This window comes from Styela clava, chromosome 10, assembly GCF_964204865.1.
Source record: "Styela clava chromosome 10, kaStyClav1.hap1.2, whole genome shotgun sequence".
Classification (NCBI taxonomy): Eukaryota; Metazoa; Chordata; class Ascidiacea; order Stolidobranchia; family Styelidae; genus Styela; species Styela clava.
In genome coordinates, this window is record NC_135259.1 from 12,427,512 (window position 1) to 12,445,552 (window position 18,041).

The window sequence follows — 18,041 nt, forward strand, 5'->3', positions numbered from 1 at the left end:
AAACATACCGCAACCTCCAATGAAACCTTTCGCAACCGGAGGGTCGGAATCATGCATTTCAAGAGCCCTGAGCGTAAGCATTATCGGCAATTAAAACAACTCAGTTCTAAACTAGGTGTATCCATTCTACTGCCCTAAATTCAAATTGAGGAAAATGCCCTTATTTATGCATATCAGCGAACTTACACTAATTTTGATTTGAACTTAGAAGTAGAATATGAATGGAATATCGAGTATACCCCGCCCGATGTGTGGTTTCAGCAATCGTCAAGACAAACCTCTTTGCTGTTTTATTTGAAACGTACCGTAAAATCAAAGTATGCCGAAACAACTATGCCAGCAATCAGCTTTAGCAACAGGTGAGTTGTTGTCTAGGTGTAGATGTAAGTTTTTTACATACTCTTCAGCATGAACTTCAATGATGATTCAATTTAATAGGCATCAAAAATGTTCTAAATCCCCTAAGACAGCCCAGCCTTTATCCCATTTTTATATATAATGACATCCGAAAGACTATGCGAAGGTTCGAACATAAAATATATAAAACGAATGCATAACGAGCTCCACTGGAAGTATAGTAGTAACAGAGGCCTCACATTTTCTCACAAACAGAGCCTGTGGGCTGGCTAGTAAGTAGCCTGCGGTGAAGTTTGCCCATATTGTGAGGTGCTGGTATGTGGATGGATAATATAAACAATTCCCCAAAACTGGAACTTGGCCTCATTGGCTTAACAATTTTTTGACTCATTTTGCTTGCGGGTCAGTATCATTATTTTTTCCCTTGTCTGCTTGCTGCTCTTCCTGCTTCCTTTTCTTCCAGACTCTTTTGGTTTCCACTATTTTCAGTATCAGCCTGCTTTGCTTCTTTTCCTCCCTAGATCCTCTTGGTAATTTACCTCTATTATAGTATCACCGATTCACCGCACCATTTTTATTTTCCCTCGACTGCTTGCTGCTCTCGCTCCCTCCCCTGCCCGCCGGCTCTCTTTCTTCTCGCGACCACCTGACTTGTCTGTTAGTCCTTATCTATTCGGTCTATCCCATGGGGTTCGAACCGATCCTCATACCTGGCCTGATGTTCAACAACGTCTCCACGCTTTCCCTGCGCCACCGCGACTGACGAAGACCGGGCTGATCAGAAACCTACTCAATTAACAACGTCTCGCCTGGCAACCCACGACGATTCTAATTATCATATCACATTATACATAATGCGCTGTTTCGAAGCAGGCGTATTCATGCCTGAATAAAAGTCGTTCATCTGGGACTATCGTGTTTGCTGCTTTAACTGTCTTATGGTTATTCGGGAAAATAATATGATATCCTGTTTTTAATCATTGTTCACTTTAGTTTACTTTTTTCAAGAAAAATGCGTTATACAATCATCGGCGATAAGATGCGTAAGATAATTTAAGGAGTGAATCTGCAAACCAAATTTCTGACTGTCAGTATAGGAGATACCACGACTGGTAAAAGGTTCATCAACATGATCCTTTCTATCTATTGTGCTAACTGACCGTCTTATCTCTGGTATACGGTTTCTAAATTCACAAAACATCTTACAAAATATAGTGAAATTTTGGCGGCGTTATGCTATTTTACCGATTAAAACATTATCATACAAACTGAAAATAAAATAAAAAACACCATATAAATTCTGTATCAAGAGCCTCGTGACCGTACCGCAGGCACTAAAGAGGAAACGCAGTAAATCGCGCTTGTGGTGTACTTTTCTATCCATTCTAAAACTCTGTTGAGACCACACCTTCTCTCAGATTCTGATGAAATAGAAACATAGCAATGTATAATCAATCATTTTTTCATTCTACTAAAATAAATGCATATCCTAGGGATTCTATTGCAGATCTTGGGATTTTTCAAGAACAATCTGGAAAATAACCGATCGACTGCAATAGAGCGGAATCAACGCTGCAATAACAGATCAAGTTTGACGATTTAACAAGATCGAAAAAATCCTAATCAAAATTAGATATAATCGGACACTTCATCACGCATGCTTTTGTCTGCAGAGTGGCGTGGCACGTAGATTGGCAGTGCCAACGATTTTGGTTCTTTATATTTGAAAAATAATAATTATGAAACTGGTATTCTATGTTATCTGAAATTGAATTAGTGTTGAGTATTCATGACTAATTGAGGGCCAAGTTACGATTAATCTGCATGTTTTTTGGAACAGTTCTCATGCCTACAAACATCGATAGAAACAACAAGAAAACAAGAAATTTTTTGTAACCGGACCAAATATTGAGGTCTGTGTTGTATGACCAACATGAATTGTTTCATTAAATACTGAGGCATCATTGACAAATCGTCTATGAAAACTTCTGTGGTACACCCTTCCCCTTGGTGTGCCCTAAGCACGTGTTAATATTGCTTGATGGTTAATCCAGCAGTGGTACCCCCCAGTATTGGATTGTGTATTTCGAATCTCGCGACATAAAGGTTTGCACAGATCCACTCCTTGTTCTAGTCACAGGGGCAGATGAAGTTATACAATACCGACAACACACCAGTCTATGGTTCGCCGATCAACTAACCTTTTTCCGAAAGAAACATTTTTAAATTCTCATACATCGCAATCCTGTAGGCTATACACAGTCCACCATAACGCTATTCGTGGCAGCGAAATAAATAAAAAATATTTCTACAGTGTTTGTAATTCAACTGAATTATGTTGTCTGTCCAAGTTTGTCGGAGGAATTTGGTTACATGATTAAATTTGTGCTGATTTGCAGTAAGACTCCTGAATCACTTGAATAGTCATCTTCACCCTCCTCGCTACAGCATCCTTGCATTATACGCAAATACTCGTATATGGATCCACCGGTGCAAAGGCAAATGGGAGACGATAAGTATTTGGTCAGTAGAAATCCAATGAATAAAACTCATATCTTTCGCTTTTTACCAACCTCCAGACGCCCCATTTTCATCTTCACTTGTTTCATCTTGTTCTGGGAAATATATGGCTCCCATATATTATACTAACGGAATCATGTGCGAGCGTATAGCAAGAAATCGCAATTTATCTCCCCAAGTCGGTATTTGCCGTTAAACGATTTATATCGCCGTTCAATAAATTGTAGTCTTTATTAACATAGGTATATATAACACACGTTCTCGAATAATGAGAAATCTTTTTTTCAAAGCAAATTTATTGCTCACTCTAATACAAGTCGTATTAGCAGGAATTAATGCTGTTATATACAATAGTATTTCAAAATATGATGCTAAAGTGCTCGAAGTTGCCATGTCTGTTTTATCAAATCTGCTGCCTTTTCAGCGACCATATACACTGATGCCTGAGTATTTGACGATGTTTGATGTGGAAACACTGAAGCATCAACCACGCGGAGAGCTTTAACACCAATCACTCTGAAACAACATATTGACTTATAAGGCAAAGAAATTTATGAATTTCATATTATTCTACGATTTTTCAAGTGGTCACGGTATATCCACCAATCTAATCAGTCTTCTGTGGACGTTTTATATAGGCCTAACCAGTAGTGGGATTCAGCCGGTTCGCACCGGTTCTATAGAACCGTCTCACGTAATTATATCAGATCAGCGAACCGGTTAGCATTACTGGTTACCTTCAATGACCTTTTGTAACAGAACCAGGTGAAAAAAATGAGTTTTGTGATGGAACCGGCTGACATAAAAATTGAATCCCACCACTGGGCCTAACTGGTAATTTGCTTCATAGTATTTAATGATAAATTTTTTCGCGTTTTGTCAATTTATCGTGTATACTGTTCGTTCGTCTTATATACTGAAATTAGTCGTAACGTTTACCTCAGTTGTGGATCCACTACAGCATATTTATCGTCTCGAGATCCCATTTTAGCAGTGCAACAGTGGTGATTTGCTGATCTGCTTGTTTCCCATATCAGGCAATTATAAAAATTGTCATTCCTGTTATAGGTTAAAAAAAAGTATTTATCGCTATAAAAAATTGTCTCGACAAATGTTGCCAAATTATTTATATTTTAATTTTAATTGCACTGGGTACCAGATAGTATGCCGAAAGATGGTGGACTTGTACATTCGTATGTATGGCAATTTCGTCTCCATACTTCTTCATTGCGTGAATTACAGGCTCTGATATAGGCTTATTGACGAATAAATATGAAAATAAATTTCAACGTCAAAACGTAACTTCGCTGTTAGAAACGAAGAATAAATGTGTGAAGTATACGCATCAATATGATAAACGAGAATATCGGTTGGAAACCGAAGACTTATCGATCGATAGTTAGGGGATCCCCCAAAACAGAAACTGCAGTTTCGATTCATCCGCTCTTGTAACTTGCGCACTGCGCATCGCACACACAAACTCGGCGGGTTTCAAAAATCTAGATCACTATATCAATAATTGATTGATAACTCGCTAATTATACGACATAATTCGCCCAAAATCAATAGGCTTCTGGTCCGAGATAAGATGAATGCACATGCAAAATCTGGAGCAGATTCAATCTCGCTTTCGTGAGATATCGCGTGCATCTAACAGACAGACACACAGACAGACAGACATACATACATACAAATACCTATCAATATACTTACCGATCTTAAGATCGATAAGTAATAATGACGTGCGAGAGGAGACTGAATTATTATACGTACCTTGGAGCATCTTTGTTTTGTGTTCTATTACAGATGGCAGGCATCATTACTTGAGCTCCGGCTTTTTCAAATGCTGCCGACTTTTCGAATTTTTCCATCAACCGATAGACTGGCAACATAGAAATAATTTGTTATACATTAAGATTAGAACAATGGAAAATGTAGTTTTCAGTTGCTTGTTGACAAATAAAAAAAAATAAAACTGATTTGGATTAAAAGTGTTCAAATCCAAAATTGAATACAGTATTTCAATTCAAATTTAATTGTGATTACTAAGTCCACTTAAGGTTTATAGTCCGAACCAAAAAAACAAAAAAATTATTAAATATATATATGAACACAAAAGCCGAACGACTGCCGCGATGTCAGCAAACTTCAGTTCAGCTATAGGATAGGATTTACATATTTATCCCGGGAGAGCGGAAAGCCGATAAGACGGCTTATCCATATGGCGAACCACGGCCTCTCGTCCGGTTACCATTCCAAGTCGGGTATGAGATTAGTTATATTGTTAGTTTTTGGAAGCATGGACTTGGTGGCGAAGGAAGCCGTGACCGACCAGCGGTATAGCGATTGCCATATAAATATATTTCTAATAGGTCCAATGTCCACATGAAGACCAACAACAACAGATTACGAAATGATTTGCAGATCCATTTCATCCAATTAATAGATTGCCAAATAAGATGAGTTCCACACAAACAAACAAGACAGCAATGTTCAGATATATTCACACGAAGTTCAAAACGACGTAGTACGGGTATATAATATTTTACAGTAGACTACCGATAGTCGGTACCCCAGTCTTCACGACTTCACCTGACAACCAGATCGCGAACGCCGAAACGCCACAGGGTGCGCAAGTTTAATTTTGATGATTTAGAATCGATAAATTGAATAAATAATAAGAATACATATAAATTTTATGTAAAATTGATTGTTTTTTCTGTATTAGTAAATTAAATTTGCGTCCTTGGAAGCAAAACATGCTGTTTCGTATTTGCGCATGAGTTTGGGTTGCGAGATTTTACTAAAAATTCTTTACAAAATTTGGGTCGCTTGGAAAAAGATTGAGAATCACTGCAACAGAGCCCACAAATTTTTTTGAAATAAATACAAGTATCCATAATACCAAAAAGATTCATAGAACCACTCCGTGTCCAATATTTAAATTAATACAAATCACCGCACCTTTCCTAAGAACTTGAAAATCATCTTCATGCTCTAAATAGTTTGGGTTGATCACAGGATGATCCTCGATATCTTTCGATCGCAACTTAACATTTCCTTTTGATTTAGGATGCAACATCATACCAAGATATAGAAGCGTTGGTAACTGAAAATATTAAATTTTTTTAACATTGCCTTGATCGCATACCCGCTGAAAGTTTACCAAATCTCATTGATCAACTTACCTATTATGGTTGATTCTAAACATTTACCACAAATATTAAAATCCTAGAGTCTTAGTGCTTTGTGACGATAGGTGTTGAGGATTATTCGGAATTGCAATATTTTAATTACTCACCGCTGGATTTTCTTGCAAAAACAAAAGAATATCTGGAAATGATCGTCGTCTAAAAAATAAATGACAGAAACGGTTACACTTCAGAATACTAGTGCTGCAGCATGTAAAAGGCGCATAGATTTGAAGATATTTTGTTTCCGTGGATTTCAGTATTATAAACATAAAGCATATTCGAGTATAGCTTGTTTCCGTGGATTTCAGAACCATTAACCACTCAGTACCTTCAACCATAGATAGTTAACAGTATAATATTTAATGCACTGGAACAAGGTCGTTGTCCGACTCATTTCCTAACAATCGTTCCATGCAAGCGTTTTACGTCATGCAAAAAAGTCTAATCAGGTGATCTCCGCTGTCAAGAGTTAGTCTCCGACTCTGTACAGTAAATTGTTTTGGTATAGTTTTAGTTTGTCATTCAATCCCGATACTTGCATTATTGTTGTGAGCGTATTTTTGTTTACTCGTTACTCGGAACAATACAGTGTCCATATTCCATATAAATAAAAAATACCTTGAATTGCGAATGGAATTTATCGATACCATTATATTGTTTTGGCCTGGTTAAAGATATATTGAGAAACGACTTCATAACAAAATTGAAATTGTAAAAGGGATTTATGGACACCTTGATTCGATTTGTTCAACTTGCCAACGTATAGAAATTTTGTAACACAAACAATGTAAAGTATTGCTATAATTGACCCCTGAAAGAGAAGACACGCAAAACAGAGTAACTTGGCACACAGAGCAGGGCTCTATAATGAGTTATAACAATTTTCTTACGTTGAACGACAACTTAATTTGATATTTGGATAAACACATTTGTAATGTTTTCAAAACTACGATTAACTAACCTTTCATTTGAACTTGACGACGTGCCTTTCGGGGGTAGTTTTACAAAAACGGCGGTTTTTGGGGACATACTCATAGGTCCGTTTCCGTTGAGTATATATTGTACTTTCGGATTTTTTTCCTGAGAATTGAAAATGTACTGATGTAAAATTCATACAAAGCAATACACAGCAATACAAATAATTTTTGTCCCTAATACAGTATGCTCAGCAGTCAGTTTAACGCCATTTTACAACATTATTTGATTGTACACGAAGTGTTACATATGGACCAAATTAAAATTGTTGATGTTGTTGTATTGAAAAAAATTCTTTTCTTGCAGCTAATTTCGATTTTATATTTTTAGTGCCTAAAGACGTGTGAAGCTACTAAAAAGCTTTTGCTGTTTTTTCAAATTTCGTAAGGGAGTTTTATGAAACCTCATATTTCAGCCAAAATGTTGCTACTTTTCCCATTCATGAGAACATTCTCTTTATGACGTTCGGGAACATTTTTTTGGTTATGTTTTTCTCCTGGTCTTTTTACCAAACTCGGTACTCAGCAGCTAAAGTCGGTACCTTCTTGTTCATAAATTTGGGCATTGCTCTTTCGCTTTGATAAAATCTAATATACATACTTAAAACATGTACAAACCGAAGGTGGATTGGTTAGATTCGTCATAAAGATAGCATCAATTAACAAATGATCTTCCAAGTTCGACCCAACTCCCGGTAAGTCCACAATCACTTGGATCTGTGAACAAAATGTTCATTGTTGATATGTATAATGTTGAACAATAAAATTTTATGTTTTTTTTTCAATTTAAAACCTGACATATTCTAGTCTAGCCATATGGACAGTTCACCACGTTGTCCAATACAGTCTCACGAATCGTTAGAGCGAGGGACAATTGCGATTGTGCATCGATAGTTTCAAAAATATAAATTTCAATTTTCAATAAGCAAAACTATTGACACTATCACTATAAAGGGGTTATATCTTTATTGCTTACTACAACAACACTTACTCCTAGACTTTGCAAATCTTTTTTACGACCAATTCCGGACAAGAGTAGAATTTGAGGCGTTCCTATCACTCCAGCTGAAATTATAACTTCTTTGCGGGCTCGTACGGTGTGATATTTTCCATCCTTCAAATACTCAACTCCATATGCTTTAGAACCGAATCGAGAATCATTGTCTATCAGAACTTTCGAAACTAGAGCCCCTGTTACAATGTGTAGTCTGTCCTGTCTGAAGCAAGGATGAAATAAAATATTGAGACTAGTATTAGATGACAAAATTAAATTTGTCCATTGCCAATATCAATCCGGGCATATTAGAATATATGATCCATATTATTAAAGTATTACGTTCGTAAAATACGATAAATCAAAAATACCTAATAACGAGGTGTTAATCAAAAAAGATGATTTTTTTTAATATAAAAAGAATTGTTGTGGTTATGACGACAAGAGAACCTTTTTTTAATTTCTGTGGTAGGAGCACACGTATAAAGATACATTTTCACAAATTCAATAAAACATGGTATCATCTTGATACTCGCCGACGTTTTGACAAAGTCTTTTGAAACCTATATAATATCTGAATAAATAAGGGCTTAGCGGAAAACGATGTGTATATATTAACTCCATCGTTCTACCGTTACCGTTTTTTCTGTATTGGCCGTAAATAAGCAGCTACAGAATTCTGTCTAATTCCTTCATGTACAGTGAATGTTACGGGGCTGAGTCCAAGCATATCATCATTGTAGTCGGTTGTTTTTATACCTTCAAAATAAAACCTTTGTCATAATACCGTAATGAAGATTGAAAAAAAAGTATATAATTTTGTGAAGCAGAAGCATATATCAGCCAATTTATGAATTATGTTGGCCGAAAGGACAAAAACGGCTCCAGGCACATTATTTTAAAAATAAATTTACTTTCTATGGCTTGTAAAATAATGAAAATAAAAACATTTTTGAGATGCTTCCGGTACATAGTGGCATAAATATTCGGTATTTAACCTGGCTTTGCGAGTCGCTGAGCAAACAAGTATGATATCATTTTAAACAAAAGAGCTATGCTCAAATATATGAACACGTTTACTGATTACAAGACAACCAACCTTTAAAGACATCAGTTATAACCGCTTTTACGAGACAGTTACGAGTTAGTTCAGTGTCACCGCGCTGTGTTACGGTACCGGAATTGCCCTATCTTTAGAAGTTCCTGTTATATGACAGAATTGAAATTGCAAGATGGTCCGACTAACAACTGTAGCAACACCAACGATCCGAGTCACTATAGCGACTGTAATATAACACCAAGTCCCACAGAGCTAACAGAAATATTTGAAATAAATAAAAGCAATAGCCTTCTAGAGAAAAATTCCATCCTTGACCAATAAAAATTTTGAAAAAATTGGTAAATAGAAAAGCGTTTTTTTAAGATTTCCACTAGGTGTCCCATTCTGTGTCAATGAACAAGAACAACATAACAACTAACTAACGTGTCCAACAACATAATAACAAAACGATCGTTATGTCCACTAACGTGTTCAATAATACTTTCAGAGCTGGTCATTATCTTACCCAGCTCGGAAGCTGCGTTTTTGATCAACTTCCAGGCTTTCGATGGTTCATTGTGATTTCTAGATAATTTTAAATTTCCATTTCTTCCTAGTTTAGCAGACATTCCATCCATTGTTGCGTTTTCCACTTTACGAAAATAAGGTTCAACATTACTCCATCCCCATCCCACAGCTCCCGAGTCTTCCCAGGATTTAAAATCATGGGGTGAACCCCTGACATAGGATAGGTAGTTTATTGAACTTGTACCTCCTAGGGTCTTTCCTCGTATCATTGGAAAAATCTACAAAGCATTAAAATCAGAAGTTAATTCGGAATTTGGGCAATGTGATATTTAACCACTAAAATGCCAAAGCATGACCAATCGATGGTGTCATACAATTTCATTTTTTGATGTGAATAAATATCTTTTCTCTTAAATTACTGTATACCAATTCCTTTGGAATTTTCAATTATAAATTGTATTTATTACTCAGGTTATTTTATTCATTTCAATAATTTCTGGGCTTCATGCCATATGAAATTCGTCGAAGCGACCTCGCGGTCAGGTTACCGGTACTTTAAATGTGTAAAAGATTTCACGCTACTTCATTTTGGCCTTCTTGTATTTGAGCATTGCTCTTATTATTTAAATTTATGGACACATAATCATGAAATAATAATTGTTTCATTATCAAACATCACGATATTTTCATTCATCGGGAAGTTGAAAAGTAATCGTTGCTGATCAAAATGTAATTGCTCTAAGTAAGTCCGCTAGTAAAAATTATGTGAGTATCGCATTACTCTGATTATTACATTTCAATTTCTTCTACAAATCACTCTTTGGCATTAAAGTATTTATTAATTCAATAATAGGCAAGAAATATACCAAGTGGCTCGGTATTATTGCCTATCGCTTCAAGTATCAAAGATTAAAAACCCACCCTGTCAGTAAATGGTGGTCGTGAGATTGCTTCGGTCTCATATTGCCAGTCTATATCAGTTTGGTCAAGTTCAAACGCTCGTGCTGGAATCTGTATTCGCGGATCTTAATTAAATCGCTTTCTCCAGCTTCCAGCAGTAAAACTCTGAAAATATTCTGAAGTATTTATTTCGAAAAGTAAGAACTTCTGTATTTCCATTTGTCCACAGCGCCAGAAATCATCAAGGGATTCGTGTTCGATAATGCACAATAAATATATCAATAAACCGTGAATAAAACTAACAAGTCACCGAGCTACCCAAACTACTTACTTCACATCTTGGATATCTGATAATCTACTAGCCACTGTTGCTCCTCCAGGCCCAGATCCAACTGAAAATATTTGAAATAGCTCAGATTCGACTTTTATAATCAATGTACATTGATTATTTTATTGTATCCATATTATTCTAGATATATCCACCGTTTTTTGACCGTCACAGGGAAAACTCTATAATACCATGGAGGTAGTAAAAATATCAAAATATATATAGTATTATGTTAAGTATAGATACTACTCACCTACAATAAAATCATATACCGCATCAGGCTCCTGTCGCACAATGGGATCAAAAGTTTCGTCGATCAGAAAAACAAGCAAGCTTAAGAAGACGTTGCGCAGGAAACTCATTTGTTATGATTAACTTTATTATATTCTATACCTAAACAATATTAGCATCGTTAATTTGTATTTTTTTGACTCACAGCACCGTTGATCGTCTTACAAAATCAATATGTGTCACGCGCCACAAGTTTTAAACACCGAAATCTATAAAATCCCTTTACATTGTTTGCAATTTCGATTTTGTTATGTATAGTCAGTTCTCAATATATCTTAACCAGGTTTGCTGTTTTTAATCAGTAGTTGTGTGTATTTTTACTTCATTTACATCTGTGAGGACCAAAACAATGTTATGCTATCGATAAATTCCCTTTGCAAAAATTTTAAGACTTTATGGACATCGTGGACATATTTAATCCAAAACGTTCTTGCTTTGATTCTGCTGATATATATTATTTTATTTGCATTTGTTGGTCGGACCACTGAACCACCTGGTTTTGCGTTGTCGGAATATTACGCTTGAAAACTATATAGTATATATATCTATGTAACAGTGGAATTTAATAAAATGAAGTCGAGGAGTGTATGACACTAAAGTAAATCATTTTTTACTCAAATTACTTGCGGAATAGTTAGGACATAAAATCTCTTTAATGGTAGGTAGTTGTCGCTTGCAACTCTGTCATCTAAACATTTCGAATTTTCAAGTAGAGGATCGCGTAGGACGTAGGCCCTTAACAATTCTAATTTTGCATCTGACACACTCAAACTAAATCCCAAGACTCGAACATGACTTATTGTATGCTACAATATTACAAAAATTTGTCGTGAATGATGAGAGGAAACATTCTAATGATATATATAAAATATAAATTTAAAAGGATCCTGATAACAATCTTCAAACAATTTTCAGTAGTTAAAATGGTTGAAGCCGCTTGAAGATTATTACGAGACAGTTACGAGTTAGTTCGGTGTCACGGCGCTGTGTTACGGTACCGGAATTGACCTATCTTCAGAAGTTCCTGTCTTATGACAGCGTGAATTGAAATTGCAAGATGGTACGACTCACAACTGTAGTAACACTAACGATCCGAGTCACTACTATAATATAACACCAAGTACGGCACTATTCCCCATTCTCCAAATCTTAGCAAAGCAAGGATTTTGTTACGAACCACCGACTTTGGCGCCATAAAGCTCGATATTCCGCCCTCAATATTTTGCCATTTGTATGAATATTTCACCAACACTTGGCAGTGACGTATCGTGGCATTAGACTCACTAAACAGACTTCTTTCCGATGGCGACATAAAATTGTTTATGCGCCTGGTATTTTGATTCCCAACTTTTTATCAATCAAGGTCTGATACTTTATTAAAATAGATATCGGCCGAAAAATTTGCATGTGTTTTTGGAACAGGTCTCATACAAGCATCGATATGAATTTCATTTCAACCGGACCAATACCGAGGTCTGTGTCGCCTGACCAACTCGAATAGTTTCATTAAACACTGAGGCACCATTGAGAAATTGTCTATGGAAATTTCTGTGGTGCATCCTCTTGGTGCCCTAAGCATGTATTGCTTAATGTAGCACCCAGACGAGTCGAGACGACCCAGTATTGAAGTTTGTATCTTGATTCATTCCTCGTTCTGGTCACACGGGCAGGTGAATTTATACAATACCGGCAACACACGAGTCTATCGTTCGCCGATCAATTAACGTCTTTTCTGAGAAAAACATTTTTAAATTCTCATATATCACAATCCTGTATGCTACATATATACAGCCTATCGTAACGTTGTTTGCTACAGCGGAATAAATGAAAAATATGCTATACCGTTTGTAATTCAACTGAATTATGATGTCTGAGCAAGTTTGTTGGAGAAATTTGGTTACAGGATTAAATTTGTGCTGGTGTGCACTGTGCAGTAAGACTTGGATCTCTTGAATAGTCATCTTCAATCTGGCTACAGCATCTTTGCAATATACGACGGTCAGACAAATCAATGTCTCACACGTCAAAATTCAAATACTCCATGTATTGCAGTTCGTAAGGTAAATCTGGGGTCGACGTCACGTGAGTTTTTAAGCAATAATGTAAAATTATTATCTCTGCCCAACAATGAACCTTGCTCTGTAGAAGTGAAATAAGTCAACATTTACCCAAATTACTTGCGCAATAGTTTGGGCAAAAAGGGCTCTTCGGGTGTTATTTGCCGTTTGCGACTGATCATCCTCTGTTCCCATTTACAGGTTATGACAATTTTTTTTTAAATATTATAATTTCCGACTGAAACCACTTTCCAAATTAGACATAAGACTAACGTACGCCAGGTACTTGAATTATTGGAGGCAAGGATAATGATATTGCATCTAAAATCTACATTAAGTGATCCAAATTATCGATATCTGATCATTCAACTCTGCAAACAGAAATCTCAGGACCAAAATATGATTTGTCTATTCCATGCTACCCTATTTGAACATTGATCAGTGAATTCAGCTCTGATAACGACAGAAAAATCGTTGATAACACTTGCTGAAACTTCCCAACTTTCAGTGAGGCGAAATTCGGCAACCGTAATCCTACGTGTCGTACCTCGTACAAACGATCAATTGTTTTGCTAATTCGTTGCGATCGCTTTTATGCACATTATATAAATGGACGATCTCACATTTAAAGATAGAGAAGAAGAAGAAGCTAAAACCCATTGGAGAATACTTTGCGCCAGCACGTGAAATACCGTCATTAATATTTCGACAAAACCTCCAAGATTTACATCACCACCAAGGGACATCACCACAGCTATCACTGAGCGCAATTTAAAATCCAAATTTGCGTTACAAGTTCCTCCCATTTTAATTGATTAGATTTTTCTCTTATCTGGTTTTCCTGGTAGCTATTGGGGTCAAATGCCTCATTGTGTGTACTACTCAATATAAATTGCCTCAGCCATGAAGGATTGATGGAAACGACATCACAAAATGTGTTCTCTCCATATTAGCTGCCTCTGTCAGCGCCAACGATAAACCACTCTCGACTTCTCATTATTGCTATTTAGCTGCCGTAATATGACCCTACTACCAAAATCAGGGTCGGATTTAGACGATGCGATAGCCCTAGGATAGGCTATGTCATTTTCAAAGCACATTTAACTCTTTGAACCCTATAAGTCGCTTTTGCGGCTTTCCCGAGAACGTCTTCTAAACCCTGAAGGCGTTTTTGCGACTTCGGCATCACGTACGAGGAATGCAACTTGAAACTTCGTATCACACGAACCCTAAATTATATTAAGACAAGTTTTACATCATGTGAAAGATAATCTTGAAGACAAATTATAATTTTAAAATTAAAATAGCATGTTGCGGTTATCTTATGGAAATTGGTAAAATTGAAAAACATGATTTTTTTTTAAATGGTCCCAAATTCAATCAATTTATTCGTTTTGTTATCAATATAACCTATTACATTTTCGACAGCGTTTGTAGAGATTATAGATACATTTCTAGTGGTACTACCAGATTGAATTTATGATGCACCATTCACATTTTATAAGCATTTCATTCAATATTTACCTCGACACCAAATAACCATTGCGTCAACTTGACCTAAACAACGATGTTACGCAATTATGCGTTATGCAGTGACGTTTCGCACTCGTAAAGAATATGGAAAGGAATTTACATATAGCACCTCAGCTCAAAATTTGTCTGAACAAAAACAAACAATATGTAGTGTTATTATCAAAAAAAAATATGAAAAACATGAATAACAAAAATGCGGATGTCTAAGGAATGATGAAATAAATTGTTCAACAACAATACTGAACCTCATTGCGCCAATCATACCAATGATTTACGTCTTCATCTTTTATACAGGGGAAAACGTCGCAATGAGCACATTTAAACACCATTTTGCTGTGCCTCGGCAAATCTTTGTTGGGAGTATTGGGGTTGCCTTTTTTGCCATCCTATGTACCTTTCGGCAAACACCATTCCACTGGCCTTTGTGGCCTGTAAACATCATGCCGAACGTTCAATTCATTCGGTTTATACCATTTACTTCAGAATCTGACGAAATTCTCGATCAGGTGAGTTACCGGTGCCATCATGTCTCCCAAGTTCTCGTTGATGAAAGTTGTTTGTAATTTTGATGATATCCAACAGTGAAAAATTAGCCTTGATGTATCCGGTGGAACCCCATAAACACGTGGTGATCAGATTTTTTAGTTTGGCCAATCATTTTCGTCCCATGTTCAGATAATAAAGGTATATATGATGGCCTTCTATGTTCCGTCAAGATAGAGCTTCAAATATAGAGCTTTTATCCGCCGCCAACAATATAATACTATTAATGAATTAATGGTATAATCTGATCTCAAGCTGCTAACGCCCAATTGCGAACGAGTTCAAAGAGTTAAACAGTGACGCCATGGTGGCGTCATGGACAATGGTGTCATAATATGCCATTCACGTTATGAAAAATGTGTTATGACGCAATAAATTATTTTTTGAATTGCAAGAAATTTTAGTCAAAGACAGGATATGTACGCTAATCACACCAGTAGATTGAATTTGAGAAACAAAAAATTCAAAATCGTAATAAAACGTCATGGCACCACAAAACCCGACATCATCAAAATCGCCGAATTACTGATGCATAAAATTATCATTTCATTTTTGAAATAAACGTGTCTACGCGAAAAACAATCCCAAATAGTAAAAACAGGATAATTCCTAGATTCGTTTTTAATTATGGATATATCAATATGTGTATATTTTTTGTCTCTTTTCAAATAAAAAATCATTAATTATTACTGTAAAACTGTTAAACGAGAATATCGGTCGGAGACCGAAGACTTATCGATCGAAACTGCGGTTTCGATTCATGACTCTATAGTGACACCGCGTGTCCCATCACTAATTAATTAATACCTCGCTAATTATACGACATAATTCATCCAAAATCAATAGCAGATTCAACCACGCCTTCGTGAGATATCGCGTGCATCTAACAGACAGACAAACAGACAGACAAATATCTATCGACATACTTACCGATCTAAAGATCGATAAGTAATAATCTTGATAAGCATATTTTGTTTCAGGGTTAAAGATGACCAAACGGACGAGACCATTAAATGCTGCCAAGCTAAGGATGTCAGAATTCCCAAATATGCGCCAAACTAATTCCAAACAAATAGCGTCCAGCAGTTTATGGGGGTGAAACTAAACGATACTCCGACATATCGCAAAGATAATAGCCTGAAAAAAGTCAGTAAACCATTCCTGTTTGCGCCTGTAACAAAGGTATTGGCAAGAACATTTCGAATATCTATAGAGCATAGCTTCATTAGGTTAAAGATTATTCACAGCCTTTCAACTTCATCATTGTGTTGACGAAGCTTGTCGTTCACCGCCAACTAGGAGGCCTAGATTACTAAACGGCATTGGGCTTCGAATAATACCGCGCGGGCCACTCGGAAACCTAAGACGGGCCATGGGTTGGACGATCTTGATCTAAACATTTCGAATTTTCAAGTAATGGATCGCGTAGGTCCTTAACAATTCTAATTTTGCATCTGACACACTCAAACTAAATCCCAAGACTCGAACATTACCTATTGTAAGCAACAATATTTCAAAAATTTGACTTGAACAAAGAGAGGGAACTTTCTAACGATATAAAATATAAATTTGAGGGTTCGTGATGACTATATTCTTAAGAATATCACACGTCAAAAATCAGCATAAAGGAAACCTTTTTCAATCATTTTTACCAACTTCCAATGACGATTTTAAATCTTTCCTTCCGTGTTGTTTATCATCGTACAATGACGATTCTTTGTAGGACACGAAATGCACACATCGTGATTAGTTTTGCTAAATTGTTGTTGATGTTTACAAAAACGCATTTCTCTGAAACTAATGAAATATACATTTTCAAATTTTCAGTAGTTGAAGATGGTTAAGGCCAATATCAGACTATTACTGGTATTTTGGTGCCATAAAGCTGGATATTCCGTCTCGAATATTTTGCCATTTATATCATTATTGCACCATCACTTGGCAGTGACGTGCCGTGACATTAGACTGACTAAACAAATTTCTTTCCGATGGCGACATGAAATTGTTTATAGGCCTGGTATTTTGATTACCAACTTTTCATCAATCAAGGTTTGATACTTTGTTGAAATAGATATCGTCCAATCGATCGAAAAATTTGCAGGATTTTTTGGAACAGGTCTCATACTTACAAACATCGATTGAAATTTTATTTCAACCGGGCTGATATTGAGGTCTCTGTCGTCTGACCAAATCAAATTTTTTTTTTTAACACCGAGACACCATTGAAAAATCGTTCATGAAATTTTCTGTGGTATCCCTCTTCCTTGGTGCCTCAAGCACGTACTTATATTGCTTAACTGGTTCAGCACTGGTAAGCACCCAGTATTGTATTTTTTTTTATCTCGCGGCATAAAGGTTTGCACCGATTCACTCCTCGCTCTAGTCACACGGGTAGATGGAGTTATACAATACCGGCAACACACGAGGCTATCGTTTGCCGATCAATTATCGTATTTTTTTGAGAGAAACACTTTGAAATTCTCACACATCTCAATCGCTGCAGCGGAATAAGTGAAAAATATTTCTATAGCGTTTGTAATTCAACTGAATTATGTTGTCTGAGCAAGTTGTTCGGAGGAATTTGTTTACAAGATTATATTGTGCTGGTTTGTAGTGAGACCCTTGAATCACTTGAATAGTAATTTTCATCCTCGCTAAAGCATTCTTGCATTATAAGAACATACAGTATATGGATCCACCGGTGCAAGGGCAAATAAGGATCGATAGTACTTGCTACTTGGTCCCGTAGAAATCCAATTAATTCGATTCTTACCAACAGAGAA

General features: G+C 36.3%; 1 protein-coding gene across 2 annotated transcripts; it reads right to left on the reverse strand.

The window, feature by feature from the left end:
* Positions 1-3,130: 3,130 nt before the first annotated feature.
* LOC120338041 (oxygen-dependent choline dehydrogenase-like) lies at positions 3,131-11,212 on the reverse strand. 2 transcript variants are annotated; one of them, XM_078117343.1, is made up of 13 exons: positions 11,088-11,212; positions 10,838-10,898; positions 10,528-10,671; positions 9,605-9,884; positions 8,678-8,798; positions 8,037-8,253; positions 7,664-7,762; positions 7,033-7,151; positions 6,179-6,227; positions 5,842-5,986; positions 4,651-4,759; positions 3,817-3,936; positions 3,131-3,393 (listed from the first exon to the last, which is right to left on the reverse strand). In XM_078117343.1, the coding sequence occupies exons 4-13, from the start codon at positions 9,873-9,875 to the stop codon at positions 3,249-3,251; spliced, it is 1,395 nt and encodes a 464-aa protein (XP_077973469.1). In that variant the 5' UTR covers positions 9,876-9,884; positions 10,528-10,671; positions 10,838-10,898; positions 11,088-11,212; the 3' UTR covers positions 3,131-3,248. The 2 variants fall into 2 exon arrangements, with proteins under 2 accessions (XP_077973469.1, XP_039261901.2); XM_039405967.2 differs by having other exon boundaries at positions 3,132-3,393; positions 8,037-8,262.
* Positions 11,213-18,041: the final 6,829 nt, after the last annotated feature.

Coding starts and splice junctions, on each gene's coding strand:
- LOC120338041 (XM_039405967.2), bottom strand. CDS start 9,875: ATGATACGAGGAAAGACCCTAGGAGGTACAAGTTCAATAAACTACCTA. Junction 5,987..6,178: donor TTTTGCAAGAAAATCCAGCG/GTGAGTAATTAA, acceptor TAATATTTTCAG/TTACCAACGCTTCTATATCT. Junction 4,760..5,841: donor TTTTCAAGTTCTTAGGAAAG/GTGCGGTGATTT, acceptor CTATGTTGCCAG/TCTATCGGTTGATGGAAAAA.